The 18,918-nt window shown below is 39.2% G+C and overlaps 1 protein-coding gene across 2 annotated transcripts in view; it reads left to right on the top strand.

Annotated features, from left to right (window-relative positions):
* The window catches only part of ADCY8 (adenylate cyclase 8), a 123,870-nt gene extending 107,832 nt beyond the window's left edge, over window positions 1-16,038 (top strand). For both annotated transcript variants that reach the window (XM_071738394.1, XM_071738395.1), the window contains 5 exons: window positions 540-698; window positions 4,228-4,374; window positions 11,545-11,637; window positions 13,910-14,024; window positions 15,456-16,038. In XM_071738394.1, the coding sequence (XP_071594495.1) occupies window positions 540-698; window positions 4,228-4,374; window positions 11,545-11,637; window positions 13,910-14,024; window positions 15,456-15,943 (1,002 nt within the window). In that variant the 3' untranslated portion in view covers window positions 15,944-16,038. The remainder of the gene's footprint in view (window positions 1-539; window positions 699-4,227; window positions 4,375-11,544; window positions 11,638-13,909; window positions 14,025-15,455) is intronic.
* The last annotated feature ends 2,880 nt before the right edge of the window (window positions 16,039-18,918 follow it).

Genomic DNA, 18,918 nt, shown 5'->3' with positions numbered 1-18,918 from the left:
CAAAAGTCAAAATACCTCAGTTTGTTGTCACAGATTTGAAAGTTCTCTCTGGGAGTGTGTTGGGCTGCTTTATATAGTTTTGCTGAAAGATGGTCATCCTTAATAAGTAAACTGCCCCTCTCTGTGTTTAGAATGACCCTTGTACAATTTCCTCATCAAATTTGAAAACACACATGAAAATGGGAACGTATTTATTTCATACCAATACCAGTATCTTCCAAACCCTTATCTGCCGTCTGACTCCCTTATCTAATAAAGAGGTTTTTAAAAGGAAAATAATTTTGTGACATTTTTTTAGCTACTCATCACAGCAGTAGTGTGGCAAATATTTTGCCTAGGATTCCTTTGATAAACTCACCATACAAAAGACAAAAGAAATATTCTCTTTTTCTGTCCATGAAATCAAATTCTTTCAGGGTCAAAGATCTTCAGCAGCACTGAAGGCAGTTACATGGCAGGAGCAGCCTGCCAGCATCACCACATGGCATCTACTCTTGTCAGGTTTTATTTTTGCCTTTTTTATCTTTCTGGAACTACAGCTCGAATACACAGCAAGGTTGGATTTTCTGTGGCGTGTCCAAGCAAAAGAAGAAATCAATGAAATGAAGGAGTTAAGGGAACACAATGAAAATATGCTACGGAATATTTTACCCAGTCACGTCGCCCGTCACTTCCTGGAGAAAGATCGGGATAACGAAGTGTGTAACAGTTTTATTTCTGATACTTCTGTCAAATTAGCAAAAGAAATGCAATTCTGTTAGGAATTTGTTACAGCTTAGTTCTGGATAGGATTCATTATACAAATATTGACAATATTTGGTATCCCATGCACATTAAAAACAAACCCCAAGTGTTTTAAATTAAAGTGTTCTGCACGTGTAGGACAACATCTGGAGTGGTGTTTGCAGGCTGAGGCTCACAAGTATGAGACACATGGAGCTACTACAGCCTGTCTAGTGGAGGGCTACAAGATGATTAGAGGCACATGACAAATGAAGAGAGGTTGATAAAGCTGAGTTAATTCAACCAATCAATTTACTTAAAAACAAAAGGATGAAAGACGATCTCATCACTGACTTCAAATATCTAGTGGGTTTTTATAGACAAGATAGAGCCAAAATCTTCCCCAGCGTGCAAGTGGAATTACAAGAGGCAATGACATGAGTTGAAGGAACAGAAATCACAGTCAGATACAAGGAGGAAAAAATCCCTAGGAAAGAAGTCTTTGCATCAGGCAGGGCTCAGAGAGGTTGTGGAATTTTCAATCTTGAATATATTCAGCTCTCAGCTGAACCAGGTCATAAAAGCCTGATGTAATTGGCCCTGCTTTGTGTGGTAACTATGTTAGATGACCTCCAGAAGTCCCTTCAAACCTATATGTCTATGATAAAAATTCATTAAAAGTTACACAAATTTAACAGAATACCTGTACAACCTTTAGATAGTCGGGTGTTGTAGAAGTGTTATTACAGCCCTGCTACTTATGGAAGGAATCTGTGCAACAGGCTGCAGTACTCCTGAACCTATCACATCTTCAGACCCAAGATAACATTTTTTCCATTACATATTGCCTCTCATTTACCTCTTTATGGCAGTTAACAAAATACCCATTTCAGAAACAGTGTGTGGTTGTGGTCCTAAAGTGTAGTACACAAAGGGAAGCTTGAAAATGGAGTTCCTGGATACTCTTAAGACAGAGTTTGAAGAGATGTTCCTGAAGGGATAAAGTCCAGCATTTTCTTCAGGAAACAGTAGTAAGTCACTTACTGCTTATGCAGAATAAGGCAGATGAATACTTTAATAATAACAATATTATCTGTGAATAGAGGCTATTGTATGATGAAACTAGAATTTTCTAATGTAATGATGGAATTGTCTTTTATAATGAATATGTGACAAATATTGCAAGATTCAGGTTGCAGCATTGAGATATAAATATATATATTCATCTTGCAGGTAAAAGGAATTAAGGTTACCATTTTCTGATTGCACATATTGGAAAGAGATGTAGCCAGATGAATTAGACTACACAATGAGAAATCATTGTGTATTGAAGGTGTGATTTCTAATGCCATCACTTTAGAATCCAGCCTCTTGGGAAATTTTACACTGTGGGTATTAAACTGCCATGAACATACTTCCCTACACATGGGAAAATGACTTTGTGAAAGCAACAAGATTAAAATACTTTATTGCAAGCAGAGGAGATCCCAGTGCTAACTATGAATGTGTTCTGGCATATCTGCAATATGGATTTCAGGGAATGTGTCCTCTGTTACACATTCGCATACACTCACATGCATAATAATCTTCAAAAGCAAACAGATGCCCCATGGATCACTGATAATTCTTCAGTAATTTGCCATTGAATTCAATTCTACCAGCACTGTTTTTTTGTAAGGCCATTTCCAGAGTGACTGTACTTGGGCATGATTTATGCACGAGGTGGCTGGCTGTAACATCTATCAGATTTCAGTACAATCAATCCTGCAGTTCATGTCTAGCCATTAAGTTAATTTCTCTGCTCTCAAAAAATGAATTCCCAAATGTGTACTGTAGGCATTTTCTCATGGATGCATTATTTCTGTCTTGAGGCTTTCTACCAAAATAGAAAAACTGAGTAGCTGAAGGCTCAGACAGTTGTTTTCTGTCTTCATGATCTGATGAAATAGTGTGCCTGAGTAAATATGTGCTTCTCCTAGCACAAATTGCCTTGTTTTTCATGAGCATCCATGAGCTAACATGTGTATTACTTTTTTTTCTATACCCATGAAAGGGAACAGGAGAATCCTTATAGTATGGCTTTCATGTCCTTGCAGATGTTCTTCAGTGAAAGAAAGTTTAAGGACAGGAAGGGAATCAATCATGGTTTTTCCTCAATCAAAGCTTTGCAGTGTCCTTACAAACTAGCAGAATTTTGCCACTTTTAGTGTAGGATGCATTGTTTAAGAGTCTAGATAAAAGGTAGTATAGCAAAGCACAGGACAGGGGTTCAGGGTGCTTTTCTAGGCAGAAACAGGATGTAGGAAGAAAAGGAGCTTGAGGTGTTCACATCATGTATATGGCATCCATCAGTAAGTGCTTTTATCACGTAAAGTACAAAAGTTTCCTAAAGCACACTAACAAGGACATTGAGAAACAACTCCTGCATGTAAGTCCCAGAGCAGAAATGAAAGTATCCATCATTGGGTAAAACTGCAGAAGCTGATGCTAGAAAAAAATTAAACAAAAGAGAATGCAGGTGTCTGTGGTGTATTAGCCACTAAAAAGCATACTGGGAGTTGTTGATGGGCTATATCCTCGACATTTTTAAAGTTGAAATTAGTTTTCTTGATAAAAATTTGTTTGAATTCAAAGAACAGACCATACTTTCACATGTTCATGGCAAGAACCTGTCCATAAATACATCTGTCATTCAGTACCAGAGTGAATTATATGTATAACATAAGTGGAAGTTTATCCTAGAGCATACTTTATCCTAATGTCCCATCCCTTATAAGCAGCTTTCTGTCCCCCATAACTCCATTATCACCCCCACTTCTGTTTCTCCCTATTTCTAAGCTGTAACAGCAGAAACCTCTTCCAGAGCTGAGCAACCAAGTGGCTCCATAGTAATCTTAAGAGAACCACAGATTACCACAGAGTAAGGGTGCTCTGAAAACCTGTGAATAAACAAATTTGCAAAGAGCTGCAGTAGTGTGATGCATAAATTATCCACTTGAAAATGTGCTGAGAGGACTCATTACAAAGAGGTCATGTTAGACATTTTAAATGGTCCCATCTGATCCATGTTAATAAATTAATTTAGAAATATATTGTCAACTGCAAATATTTGTGAGACAGATAAAAAACAAACATTTGGGTCCTTTTATTTGCCTAATGTTTTTTAATTCTCTGGAATTCATACCTCATTTCTTCAAATGGTTTCCAATATAAATCAAAATGAAAAATTCTCTTTCATTTTTGATGGTATATCCCCTTGACCTCAGAATCAAAAAGAACAGTCTTTCAAAGAAAGGGCAAACCCTGCATATAATCCATTATAAAAATGCAATAGCTGCCAGGCTCCTGCTGTTGAACTTGGCTAGCACTTCATATACTAATCCTACCTTCAGATATTAAGGTATTATGCATGGGAAAAAAGAAAAAACCTATTTTAATTGCAGCTGGTTATACACTCTTCTCTATATTACCACTTCAACTAATTTTTTTTCATTGCTCTTTTAGGAGTTATACTCTCAGTCTTATGATGCTGTTGGTGTGATGTTTGCTTCTATTCCTGGATTTGCTGACTTCTATTCCCAGACTGAGATGAATAACCAGGGAGTAGAGTGTCTGCGTTTGCTGAATGAAATCATTGCAGACTTTGATGAGGTAATACCAGCTACTAAAGAAATCCAATAATGCATAAATAATGAGTTCTCAAATACTAAATATGTCATTCTTAATTATCAGATTTACTGACTATTCTGCTTCCAATCATTGTCTGGGTTCTTTACTTCAATAACAATTATCTATTTTGCTTGTAGTGCTTTGTCTTGCCAAACTTGGGTCTGAATGACCTAGAGACTGAAATCAATAATTATTTGAGTATAATAACACATAAATTAAAGCACAATCTGCTTCAGTGTATCTAGAAGTAGAACATGCCTCAATTCTGTAGAAGGAAGAATGATTAAGATATTTTTAACAGTTCTGCAAAATATTGTTTTGGAGAAGAAAGGAGAAGAAAAGTCACTCCCCAAATGTCGCTATTTCCAGGTGGAAACAAGTAAAAATTGCAAAGAGGAAGTCAGGAGGAAGTTTCATACTTGGTATTGCACACTCAACCAAGTAACAAGTAAGGAAGCTTAGATGGGTGGTATCATGTCCTGCAATGAACACAAGAGGAATTAAGAGACAAAGGACAGACCACCAAAAAAACTTTAAAACTAGGCAGTCTGCAAATGTAAGGCCAGTTACCTGTCATGAGGAATTTTAACCTACACACTGGAAGCAGCTTTCAGGAGTGTGTCCCCCTCCTGAGCTCCTTGAGTCATAGAAGCAGAATCTGATTCACCTTTATTTAGGAGTGAGATTGGATTTGTGTGCCAGATTGGAACAGTCCAGGGAGATAAAGGGACGGAAAAGGTGTATGTGGTAGTGGTTTTCAGAGAAGTTATTTAAAGTGAAAGTGGGAAAAATACATCCTTTTCAGAATTCTGAAAGGCAAGATTAACACTAAACTGGACAGAAGGGGGGAGGGCACGTGTCATGTTCCACAGGCTGAAAATGTGGAGATTCTTGGAATTCCACAATAACAAAATAAAGATAACACAGTATGGGGTGCAACTGCACAATTTTATTGAACACAGAACTGGTAGGCATTAAAACCATAGTAGTTAGCCTAATCCTATAGAGGGAAGAAAAGAGAAAGAAAAAAAGGGAAAAAGAAAGTAATACCCAAAGGTAGAGGGAGAGAGAAAGAAATTCACCACCCACAGATCCAGCAATGTCCCAATGATCTCACAGTAGAGAAGAAGAAGGGAGGAGATGGTGATCCATGAAAAAGTTACAGGGTCTTTTCCTTTTATTCCATCCTTTTCTTGCTGCTCCTCAGCCACTAGCCAGTTGTGGCTTGTCCACCATCTGCTGCATCAGCAGAAAAAACAGGTTTTGGCCAGGTGTTGCTCTGCCAATTATGTCTCTTAATTAGGAGTATCCAACCTGGCCCTGTCAAGGAGCTATTTTTTCTCTAACTTTATGACTTCCTTCCTATTGCTTCTCATGCTGTCTCTTCTCAAGCCCTACAGCCTCACCTCCCATCTCTTCTCAAGGCCTTCAGACTGCTTGAGACAATACATCATCCATCCTGCTTGTTAGAGAGAAAGATAAGAGCATCACCACCTGCAGGATTCTGTGCATGGGGCACTAAACCAGTCCCATGCAGAACTCCAGGCAACATTTCTTTCCCCCCCCCCCATTGTTGGGGGGGTTGGTCTGTCCAGTTTACAGTTTGTCTTTTGAGGCATTTTGAGGCAAATCCTGACTGGAACCTCACAACATGGATAACAAAGAAATCATTATGAAACAGAGAAATTTCTACCCAAGAAATCCATGATCTGTTTAATCCTTGTTTACTCCAAAGAATTTTTAAATTCAGTTCTCTGTTGTGATAGATATCAACTGGTGGTGCTAAGTGTCTTGACATCTTAAAATTAAGATGCAGTTTGTTCTCTCAAAGAGATCTGGATCTTGCATCCTACATGAGCTATGTAACCATGAAGCAATTGTCTAAAACAGAGAAGGGAAAAACTCCACTTGGGTTGTGGTTTGAAAAAAGAAAATCTTTTACCACTTTTACCACTTTCAACTCAAAAAGCAGCATCAGAGTGTGAAAGGTGGAGTGCTTGAGAAGTTGAGAAAGCATCCTTGGTCTTTGCATCTGGACCAGGATTGTGCCCACAGATTAAGCATACAGAAATCTTTTCTCCAGAAAAATAAAGCAATAGCAGAGTTCTAACCTTTCCAGGGTTTAGAGAAATCTTCATTCCAGCAGAATGTAAATTTGAGAACCACTTTGTTTATTTTATTTGTTTAGTAAGTTAGTTTCTATTTCATCCCTATTTTGAACACCTAACTCTCTTAGGGGATCTAGTCTAGATGTTTTGTTTTGGGGTTTTTGCTTTAAAATGAAAATATATTCAAGGGCTTCAGAGAAGGGTTCTACACAAAAAGATTAAATTAGAAGGCATACCAATTAGAAAAAAAAGTTAGAAAAAAAACTTATTTTTTTTTCTTAATTCCATCCTGAACAGCAAGTACCTAAGGCCTCTGACAAGTTTTGAGGAATTTATTTTCAATTTGTTTCTTTGATAGAAGTTATGTTCTCTTCATTTGATAAGTGGAAAACAAAGGCAGCAAGGGTGAATTAACTTTCCTGCATTTTTTTTTTTTTTTTTTGAAAACACAGACACATACCTGTGCACTTGACAGGAGGTAGAATGTAAATATGAACCCAGATCAGAGTCTTAGTTTTACCTTCATCCTTCCTCATCGTGGGCGTCTGCATCATGAATGTCCACAGAGTGGTAGTTAATACAAACTGGACTAGTGTTAAGATTACCAAACTCTTGAGACAATTAAATTGTGAGGTTATCCATAAAATTGATCAGTTACTAAAATTACTAATAGAAAAAATAAGAATTCACGGGGGATGAATACCAGTGCATTTCAGTAGAAAACAAAACTAATCTCCTACTAGAAGAACTCTGCAGAGTGCTAAGCTCCTGCACTGCTTTCCCCACAGGTATTAATACCTGCTTCTAATTTCTGAGCTCTTGCACAGCTGTCAGCATGCTTCTTGATTAATAGCTTTGTTTTTCTTTCCAGATCTTATTAAAATTATTATGGCTCAAACTTAATGCAAAGCCTGTTGCTATGAATTAATTTAAGATATTTTGTCATGCACATTCATATAATCTTCACAACAAAATTCCATTGCTGTTTTGGTGATTACTGAAGACAAGTTTTTCATCAAAAGCCCCAACATAATATTACATTCAGACCCCTAACACCTGCTCTGTAATTAATAAAGGACCTAATTAGGGATTGTATTTTGTCTCAGACATGTTTAGTTGAATAATAGATACGGTCTTGATGCAGTAGTAAATGAAATTATGTGATCCCCTGATGACTGCTAACCTATTTCCAGCATGGTGATGCCATTAGTTTATTCTGTCTGAGCAATGTGAAGTTATAAGCCAGACAGAACAACTGAAGTGAATAATTCCTGTAAAGGAACCAGAAATAATTTCCAACATGATGTTTCAGGGCCAGCAATGTTTCCATGTGAATATTGGTGGACACTACAGGATGTTCCTTGTTTTCCATCATGTTTCTTGTCAAGATTTTATGCTGTCTCAATACAGACCTGGAAGCAAAATGCAGATACGCAGCTTAAGAAAAGAGCAGATTTTTTAGCTATGGGAAAATCTTGCTCCTAAGCATCATGTGAAAACTTCTGTAGAAATACCCAATTCTAGAAGTCTTAGTACAAGAGTGTAAGACATTGGTACCTGATACCATATGAGATACCCTAGGTGACTTGGGATACCCACAAGGGATTTTCAGGTCTCATTCTGTACCATCAGAAAACTCATGCAGTTCTGGAGAAAGCCACTGCAGGTTTTCCAGGGAAGCAAGTCTGATGACACAAGGCATCTATGTTTAGAAAAGTGAATTAGGTCCCAATCTCAAACCAGATTCATCACTGAGTCCCCTCCTCATCTTATATAGATAATGGTAGTAAAAATATTATCTCTATAGAGCCAGGAAAATAATTCAGAATGAAAGTAGTGGTAAAAAATAAACCAAGTTGACTTGGTTTAGAAAATGTGATAAGTGGGTTTACTTCTTTCTTCTGTTTGGTGAAGTTTCCTTGTTACTACAGAACAGGATCAAGTTCTGTTATTTTGTTTTCCAGGTAAGGGATCTATGTTAGAGAGTCAAAGCCAGTTAAATGAGAAATACTTAATAGTGGAACAGGACCTGCCACCAAGAACTGCATGGGGTAGGAGTCCACAGAGGAGTCAGGTTGTAGGTTTGTCTTTCTTAGGGAGTAGGGGAACCTGGACCAAATGATGGTTTTAAGGAGCAGGTGACTGACATTTCCTGAAGCACAGTCTTTACACACAGGTTTTTTTTCCCCTGATGACTTCCAAATCCACTGCAGTCCAAATTATCCAGGCTGCCTGTTGACTGAGGCAGAATGAGAGGTGTTGGTTTCTGAAACTAAAAAATTAAATTATTGTTTTCAATTAGACATGTAACATCATTCTAGAATATACAGCTGTATATAATTTCCCCTTTTGTACCCAAGCACAGAGGTACTGGCAGGAACGATTCATACATCAAAAAATAAACATGAATATTGAAAATCTACTTTAAAAATTATCCATTTTTATATAACTATACTCTTAATGCACATACAGGGATAAATTCCCATTCTTAGAGACATTGCACCAAAAATAAATAAATTGGAACAGTTCTTCTGAAAATTATGACTCTTGAAGGAGTTGGTTTTTTGTTTTTTTATTTTAATATTCTTTCCAGATCAATCATTTATGTATCCTAGTGATGTTACAGCTGGGATTTGTGCTTTAATAAGAGCTTTCTAGTTCATGGATTCTTTCTCCTCCATCTTCTTTATCCTGCAGTGATTTACACAGTGGGTATCACAAGAGATTTTCATATATTATGTTTTCATAAATAAAACTTTCTGCAGAACAGCAGGATCCTGCTTTCAGACTTCAGTGACTACTTTGCAACTATGTGCCCTGTCCTGGAACATCCTTTTTTGTGCTGCTTTGTACATGATTCATGACATGTGCACATCCCAGGGTCTGACCTCCATATAACTTTGGCTGAACATTAATTCCAGCGTCAAGTCATTAGTTGCTTCTCAGATACCAACCACATTCCAGTGTTTGAAAATGTTCCCTGGACTATCTTGGTAAATTAGCAAGCCTACTTAAAATGTCATTACAAATAGCAGCTGATATAGGAATGAGTTGGAGTATCTGTCTCCAGTATCAAAATCCATCATCCTGTGATACTGTGAAGAAAGTATTTGGTAAATAAACCATTATCTGAAGAAGGAAAGAAGCTACCTGACAGACAGGATAAAGCAGGAAAAAACAGAGATTTGGAGATGATAATGAATGAGAAGAAAACAGATAACTTTAGATTATTTCTTCTATATAGGATCATAGCCAATAGGCTCTTTCTTCCTTAAAAAGATAATTTTAGATATTTATCATACATTTTAAATTACTGTACTGCTTGCTGTTGCTTCCAGCAGCCATCTGGAAATGAAAATATAGGCTGTTTTTAACCAAGACCATTTTTTCCCCTTGCCCACACACCTGGTGCTCTCAGACTGCTCACAAAAGCAGAGCAACAAGAAATGGTCCTTTTCTGCAAGAGAGCAGTTGGAAGAGCTGCCCTTGTAGGAGGAAAACAGAGATAATGGGTTTATCTGCCAGTATGAAGAAAAACAAGAAGCAGGTCAAGTTTTTGGACTTCCCTGACTTGGAAGGGAGCCATGAAGCATATGGGTTTGTATTCCCTGAGCACAATGCTGTACAGCCTCCCATTAGAGACAGATGGTGCAATATCTGCACACGAGCATCAAAGCTTCCAGGAGCCCAGCGCTGCGGCTGACGTCCGCTGTGGTTATTTCAATGGCAGGGGATATTTCATGTAAGGCTCTTGGTGTGTTCCTCCCTTTGAAGGAAATAATCTCTTTAGTTTTTAATTGACAGGAAACTCGAACCCACAAGTCGGAAAAATAATCTGTGACAGTGTATAAAGAAGAAATGCTTCATTAAATTATCACCTCACCACAGCAAGAATTTTTTTAGTGAAATCCGAAGTTGAGCCTTTAGAACTGGAAGTATGAAATGCCTTGTGTCTGTGAACTGTTTGCTTTTTTTTTTTTTTTATCAGAACTACCTAACAGCACTGATGTGCAAATTTATTAGATACCATACTGCTTATCATAAAGTTTTTCTGGGGTTTTTTTGTTATTAACATCAGCAATTCACATTTTTAACAGCTATTGATGAGGTGATACAGGCCCATATACAACATCAAGTTCTGCTGTCATTAATGGAGTTCACAGCCTGAATTCTGCTTAGGTGTCTCAAAAGATGTAGGTTCTGGCTTCTATTTCATGGAGAGTTCTAAGTTAAACTGTGAATATGGACTTGGAATAAGGACCAAACTGTCACTCCCACTCTACTCATTGCTTTAGTCAGTAAACTAAATGTATTCCTCCTCATGTGGGTTCTCAAGCTGACAAATTCTTCAAGCCTACTTGGCACTAATTGCTATCCCAAATAAATACAGATGTTTACCACTCCCATTGGTACCCTGTGTTTTTGGTAGAAGTTGGATACATAACAAAATACATAATGAAAGTGCAGATTAAAGGACCCAATAGACATAGCATTATTAGGTCTGACATGAAGCAGAGAGAAGTGTGGGATACAGAAGGACTTGATCTCTCATAGAAGTTCTTGGAGCCATCTACCTCTACCCATTAACTGTGTAAGATAATTAAAATAGTAATCTCAAAGGGACTGGATTCCCTTACGCTCTGCTCTCATCACTGAACTGTTGCTGTAGCAGCACTTGATTTTTATACTGAGCTCCTCCAAAAGAGATTTTTCAGAACATTTTTAAGTTATCAGGTCTACTTATATTCACACATACATACACAGTGAGTTTGTCTCCACTATTTTTCAGTGATTATTCCTTGGGAAATGAATGGCTTATCTGTATTTGAGTTAGGCTGTTTTATTCATTATGTGTTTTACCAAATGGCTTTACAGGATTTAGCTTGAATTCTGTGAGTAGATGGTGCTGCAAAGAGTCCCAGCTCAGTATGCTCCAGAACCCAACTGGAAGATACCACGAGCATAATGGCTCATTTTTATGTCTGTAGAAGTGTTTTTCATTAAGAATTACAGAAGTAACAGTGTTTTTTAACATGTCTATTAGTTACTAGGTGAAGAGAGATTTCAAGATATTGAAAAAATTAAAACAATTGGCAGCACATACATGGCCGTGTCAGGATTATCACCTGAAAAGCAGGTAAGAGAACAGTCTTCTTTACAAAGCAAAGCTTTTAGCACGTCCCACCATTCATATTAGAGAATATTATGTTGTCTTTCTGTTGTTCATAGAGCTGTTTTTTCTAAAAGATAATAGACATTTGGGGGTCCTGGCAGACAACAGCTGCACTTCCTCATGAATTGAAATGCCATCTTGTGCTCAGAACAAGAACCATATGGATTATTTCCTCAAATTTAGGTTTATAAAAGAGAAAAAAGCTCTCCTTTCAATCACACTGATGTGAATCTAGAGCAGCTCTATCTGTACCTTCATACATAATCTAAAGTTACCACTGTAACTCAAACTGGAATCGGGCTGACAGCTTCCAGTTATCTATGAAGAAGGAGTTTCATTTGGCAGCATAGTCCTGCAAGTGCAAGGTTACATTTAAACATTTTTCAGATTATGTAGCTGTATATCTACAGACAGCATGATAAACTATACATGAAAAAGAAAGCAGACTCCTCAGTTCAACTGAGGAACATCACAAAGCCCAAAGTCTGCCTGCATTGCAGAGCTGGAAACCAAGCCGGGGGGAAAATTAACCACAGAGGACACTGCACAATCACACCTATGAGCCTCAGATAAGTCAGATGAGAGAAATCCATTCATAATTACAGTCAAGGATATTCCTGAAAGTGAGGCCTCCAAAGGAATGAGGCAAAGCCCTGAATTACATTCAGGGAGAAATCAGCTGTTGCTAAAAGCTGTTTGGCTTTGCAGCCTCTCCCCATGAAAGAACACCACAAAAAAAGGTTGTGCTGCCCCAGATCAACCACAGTGTGCAAATCAGATCTGCCCACATTGATTGCAACTGTCAGAAAAGCAGAAGTCAGATTAGCATGAGCTTTATAAACAAGAAAATTTCCATTGTTTATTTGGAATACATTATAAAACATGTGGAGTGTAACTAGCTGAGCATCTCCCACCTACAGAGTAACAAGTGATTCTGACAGCTAGGACTTCACAGAACTAGGCATGCATGAGATTTTTGTTTGTTCCAACTCAAAATGCTTCTGTACAGAGATGAGCAAAGGACTAAACACAAGAGATGTAGCTGGTCATAGTAACACAGCTCTTAAGTGCTTTTGACTCTTCATATGGGTAAAAATTCAAAGTAAAAAAATCTTTATGGCATTTCAAAGACCAATTAACTCATCCTTTTTCTCTAATAGCCTAGTGGGAATTTTATGTACATTTTATATATACTTATCTTCATACATATGTCTGTATCACCTTGTCAGCATCAAAAAGGTGTGAGGTGCTGAGGGGCATTGGCGTGCCTTGAACTGAATGAGGCTGAGGACAAGGACTGAGCACGGTGTGAACAGAACAGGGTGATGCCAGGGAGATGCTTATGTTCAGGATTAAACACTGAGGATAATGAAAATTGAAAAAAGCCTGGACTACATGACCCAGGAAACCAAAGGCTTGGTTCCTATGGACCAGAAATTTGTTTGATGAATTACCTGCCTTCAGAATAGATGAGATGACATCAGACCCAAACCATTGCTGTTCCTTAAACCACTACCCCCTCAGAGAAACAATTAAGGAGTTCACTGTTTCTTGAGACTCTTGAGAGTCTCTGCCCCACCATCTGCTCTGCTGGTGTTCTGGGAACCCACTCCTGGTCCCCATCTGTCTATTGGCTGCTCTGCAGGAACAAGAACCCAGGGAAAGGAGTAGGGAATGATGTGACTGCTCTGAGGAGAGGCAATTAATGAACTACAGAATAGCCTTTTCTCCTGCGCTTAACTGATCTCAGATTTCCTGGCTTGCTCTGTTGTTCTTGTTGTTCCTGAGAGCACTGGAATCGGTGCTTATCCTGGGTGACATTTTCAGCAAAAGAGAATTATGTTTTCACTTATTTTACTCTACTTCTTGCTTACGTGCGTCATCCCTGGTTCTCACTTGGTTTTGTCCATTACATCTCATCCAGCTCAGTTCTCTCTGTACTCTCTTTCTCAGCCTTAGAGTTCATATGCCTAATTAATTCTCATGATTGCCTATCAGACTATTTACAGGAAATTACTTTGGTACTTCATGCTAAGCTTCTCTGCATCCAGGTATGCAAGTGCTGTAATATAAATGGGAAGTGTTACTATTAATAATACCCTACTTGTCTTGGATCTAATGTGTTGAGACTGTTCTTACAAATTCTATATTCAGATAATTGTCACTTGGCAGGGGCGGATGGGAGGTGGGCAAATGGCAAAACCTTTCTAACATTGGCTTATAACTTACTCCTCAGCAATGCGAAGATAAGTGGGGGCATTTGTGTGCTCTGGCTGACTTCTCCATAGCTCTGAATGAAAGCATACAGGAGATCAACAAGCATTCATTTAACAACTTTGAACTTCGTATTGGTAAGCAGAGTACAAGTGTGTGAATTAAAATGTGGTTTTGTCTGCAAGGACCTGACTCTGTAAGTGCACCACAGGAGCACTAAAAGAACACATACAATTGAAAATACTTCACATAATGTACCTCCTGTTTTCAAATTGACTTGATCCAAGGCAAAGTTAAAAATAAAAAATAGTCTGTTAGCAGAATGGTGGCAGTAGACGTTCTAAGGTTTAGTGAAATGTGAATACATTATGAAGCTCCTTTCTTTAGCAAGTCTAGCCAAGACCCAATAGGTATAAGACAAAAAGCAAACTGACCTAACCCCAAGCTTGATACTGGCTTGCACAGCCCCTAATTAATCTCCCTATCCTAGATTTATCTGCAGTGAAGGAGTAATAGTGGCTTATTCTAAACCCTGCATGTAGTTCTTTGGGTGTGCACAAAAATTGAACTCTAGCTCTGACCTGACCTGTCCCAGTGGCAGAAGCTCTTAACATCCATGAAGAGGACCCTATTATCCTGGATGGGATGTCTTGCATGGCCAGTAGGATGGGACATGAAAAGATGGCCTGAATATATGGCACGGGGCAGGAGCAAATCTGATGGCTTCTTACACTGACTAGATCACCAGCCAAAAGCCACTCAGAATAAACATGTCCTTTATATTCATCCCTGCCTTAAAAAAGCTGAAGTATATTCATAAGTCATAGCATGGAGGGTCACAGGATAACTATTTGTGATCTGCACTTCCTAAGTTGAACAGAAAGCCCTCAGTTCCCAAGATTTCTCAGGGAACATGCATCCATTTTTTGTGTCAATCACTTGCTAAGATTTCATAGAGCGTGAATGAAGTGGGTATTTAAAAAGCTTTTTTATTGACAGTGTAAAAAAAAAAAAAAGTAAAAAAAAAATCTAAAATCTAAGATTCTGTTCAGCATCAATAAATTTCTTAAATTAAATTCTTAAATCATGGCAGTAGGAAAAAACATTGCTTTTATTGAATTCATGCAACAATCTCACAAGTTACACTCTTTCAATCACTTTATAGAATATTGTAGTGTTTCCACTTCATGGAACATAAGAATGTAATTTCTCTACTGTATGTAACTAACAAGGTTGCCTTCAAAAAATGTAGAGCCAGAAAGATACTTCCAGAGAGATCTTTGCTAGTGCACCAGAATCAGTTTGTAGGAGCTCTGGCAATAGTGTGCAGTACACTCATGATGAACAAGGACTGAGGTTCCACTGTGATGGATGCCCTGTAAAATAACTTTGCATGTTTTCTAGCTTTTATGGCCTTTTTTTTCATTATTTATTTGTACATACACCTTTTCCTTACACTTAGAGATAAATGTATCTGAACCAGGCTTTGTCTAGTTCTTAACTGCAAATATTGTTTTCAGCCATTCTTGTCTAATTCTTCTCAAATTTTTCAATTCCTTTTTCATTAGGGATTAGCCATGGCTCCGTCGTAGCAGGAGTTATCGGTGCTAAGAAACCCCAATATGATATCTGGGGCAAAACAGTTAATTTAGCAAGTCGAATGGACAGCACAGGTGTTAGTGACAGAATACAAGTGCCTGAAGAAACGTATCTGATCCTGAAGGACCGAGGATTTGCCTTCGACTACCGAGGAGAGATTTATGTCAAAGGTATCAGTGAACAGGAAGGAAAAATCAAGACATATTTTCTTCTAGGAAGAGTTCAACCAAATCCTTTAATCTTACAACCAAGAAAACTGACTGGACAGTATTCATTAGCAGCTGTTGTGTTAGGACTTGTGCAGTCTCTTAACAGGCAAAAACAGAAGCAAATCCTTAATGAGAACAATAACTCTGGAATCATAAAAGGACATTACAACCGGAGGACTTTGCTCACTCCTGGTGGATCTGAGGCAGCAGCCCAGGCAGAGGGGGCTGACAAAACTGAATTGCCATAAAAAGCATTTTGTTTGTGTTCTTTTTTTTATTATTATTTCTTTTATATATAAAAATAAATATACAAATAAAAAGGGTTTAATTTTTTTTAGAAGAAGCGTGATTATTTTCTGGTGTGATATTTCTATGAGATTCAAATTCCCACATTTTAACAAATGGTGCCAACATCTCTCATCCCAGCTGCAATTAAACTCTGAATGCCCAGGTGTAGGCAGCAGGTGGCAGGACCTGCCGAGTAATGAGCTCAGCCATCAAGCCAGTGCAGAACAAGAGGCTACTGGAACTTTTTCTATCATTGCAGCGTGCGCTGAAAATTCGAACGCAGCCATGCTGCATATTACATATCCGTAGCCATAAGACGGCACTAGGCTTGGGGGAAGGGAATGCCAGAGCTGACTCCCTGGTCAGCCTAGGATTACAGAATCCAGTGACCGAATTCGCCAAAGCCCAAAATAGCCATTCCCTATTCCACCAGAGTGCAAGGGCCTTAAAGCGCACCTTTTCCATCACTTGGGAGGAGGCAAAAGGCATCATCAAAGCCTGCCCCCAGTGCGCCCAATTTGGCCCTACTCTGGGAATGGGCGTGAACCCACGCGGGCTTCAAGCAGGCGAAATTTGGCAGATGGATGTCACACACATTCCGGACTTTGGACGTCAAAAGTACGTACATGTAACGATAGACACCTTTTCAGGCATGCTTTGGGCGACAGCTCAGACGGGGGAAAAGGCTTTACACGTGATCCGTCACCTCACTAACTGCTTCGCTGTCATGGGGATCCCCCAAGTAGTGAAGACAGACAACGCGCCTGCCTATACAGGCGAAAAAGTTAAACAGTTCTTCGCTACTTGGGGAGTAAAACATATTACAGGGATCCCCCACTCGTCTACAGGGCAGGCGATAGTAGAAAGAGCTAATCGCACCCTGAAGACATATCTCCAAAAACAAAAGGACAGCAGACTGATGGATCCGCAAATGCGGCTTAGTAAGGCTCTCTTTACATTAAACTTCTTGAGCCTAAGCCGCGACTCCCAGGAGCCACCCGTCTTACTACACTACTCGTCGCACAAAGTCATCCGCATGCCTGAAATTCAAATTCACTACAAAGATCCGACAACAGGACAATGGATGGGGCCAAGGCCGCTGCTGTTCACCGGAAGAGGGTACAGCTGTGTCTCCACGGACTCTGGACCTCTCTGGGTGCCCAGCAAATGGACTCGCCCTGCCCTAGCCAGACCAGCACTACCAGCCCCGAACAATGAGGCGCCACGCGACTAAGATCTTCGCGTATCATCTTTCCCCCCCCATTAAAAAAAAAAAAAAAAAAAAAAAAAAAAAGAAAAAAAAAAAAAGACAAAATCCACAAAAACCAAAAAAAAAAAAAAAAAAAAAAAAAAAAACTAAAAGACCATATAGAATTTGTACTATAGAATTTATAGAATCTGTACTAAATTATATATTTTTAATAAATAATAATAATAAAAAAAAAAAAAAAAAAAAAAAAAAAAAAAAAAAAAGGGGGGGGGGAAATGTAGGCAGCAGGTGGCAGGACCTGCCGAGTAATGAGCTCAGCCGGTGCTCAGCTCCACCTGTGCCCAGTTAGGGCTGGCCCAAGTGCGCATGCTCAAGGGCCAATAAAAGGTGGGGCTTGAGACTGGCAAGGGGCTCACTCTGAAGCAGGTTCGCAGCCGTGCTGGTTGCTGGCCAGACCTCTACCGAGCCTGTCCTCACTCTGAGCTTACCATCACTTCGAAGTTCTTCTCCTGCAACACCCAGGCATAGAAGCTGAAAGCCACCACTCTGCTGTGCCAGTTACCTGCAGGAGGGTGTGGGGATAAACTTCTGACTTGAGAGATTCAGAACGTTTGTGTAGGGAGTTAATCATAGGGAATGGAGGCAACACTTTCCACTTTTGTGGGGTAAAAGCAAAGGCATAAAGAGACTGAGTAGGTACCTCTCACTTTAAATTGCCTCCAAGTAGGGTTATATGCATCTAAACTAGTTGCCTGGTGTTCCTAACAGCTAGGGGGAAATTATAGTCATTACAGCCAAAGGATTTTCAAGTGTATCTATCTGGAAGATAGATGAGGTGGATCTAACCCTAAACACACTGACTGCAATGAGCCCCTGTGGGCTGTTAAATCAGCCTAAGGCTTTCTCCTCACACCTGGGTGACTGCACTGCAGAGAGATAAATTGCATGTCAGGATCCACCTGACCTCTTGCACCTGCACTAGGAGGTTGAAGCTGTCCTGTAGGCACCACATCATAACTGTGAGCCACATTTAGAGGGGTGAAATATATTATGATATCTCAATTGGTACAAGACACCTATGAATGGACAGCAGAATTAGACCGTGAATGATGTGTCTGGAGTCTATAGAAGAGTCTTTTTTCCAGTCAAGGGATTAATAAAATTCTCTGGAGTCACGATCCAGAGTTTAGCTCTTAACCCTGTCACCAGGCCTTATTTTTACCAAAACAAGGGCTGGCTGAGGCTGTAAAATGAGTACATGCTGAAATACAGTAGGAGATAAAGTTCACTGCTAAACCCAAGACTGAGGGTGCTCCAAACTATTCAGGTGCCAGCACAGAGACAGCCTTGCTGGGCTGCTACAATGGCACAGCCAGGTGCTACAAGTTCTCTGACAAAAGGGGTATAATTTGGGGTGTGGGACTGTTAATCAGGTTCCCCTTGGAAACAGTAAATATATAGCACAGGTTGCTATCATTCATACTGAGCTGTAAAGTGCATAGATGAACCTTTCATCAAATCCATATGCTTAAAGGAGCTGAGTTTGACTCAGTAAATATTACCTTTAAAATAAATGACAGTTGGAAGCAGCAGAACCTGTAACCACACAGCAATCCCCAGACAGGACCCCACACAACCAATGCAGTGCAATATAACCCACTCATTCTAAAAACAGACCTTGCTTTTTACAGGCTTTACCCAGTCCTTAATGAAAAATGGGGTTTC

This window comes from Heliangelus exortis, chromosome 2 (assembly GCF_036169615.1).
Source record: "Heliangelus exortis chromosome 2, bHelExo1.hap1, whole genome shotgun sequence".
NCBI lineage: Eukaryota > Metazoa > Chordata > Aves > Apodiformes > Trochilidae > Heliangelus > Heliangelus exortis.
The sequence above is the reverse complement of the archived record's forward strand: the minus strand, read 5'-3'. Positions and strand labels throughout refer to the sequence as shown.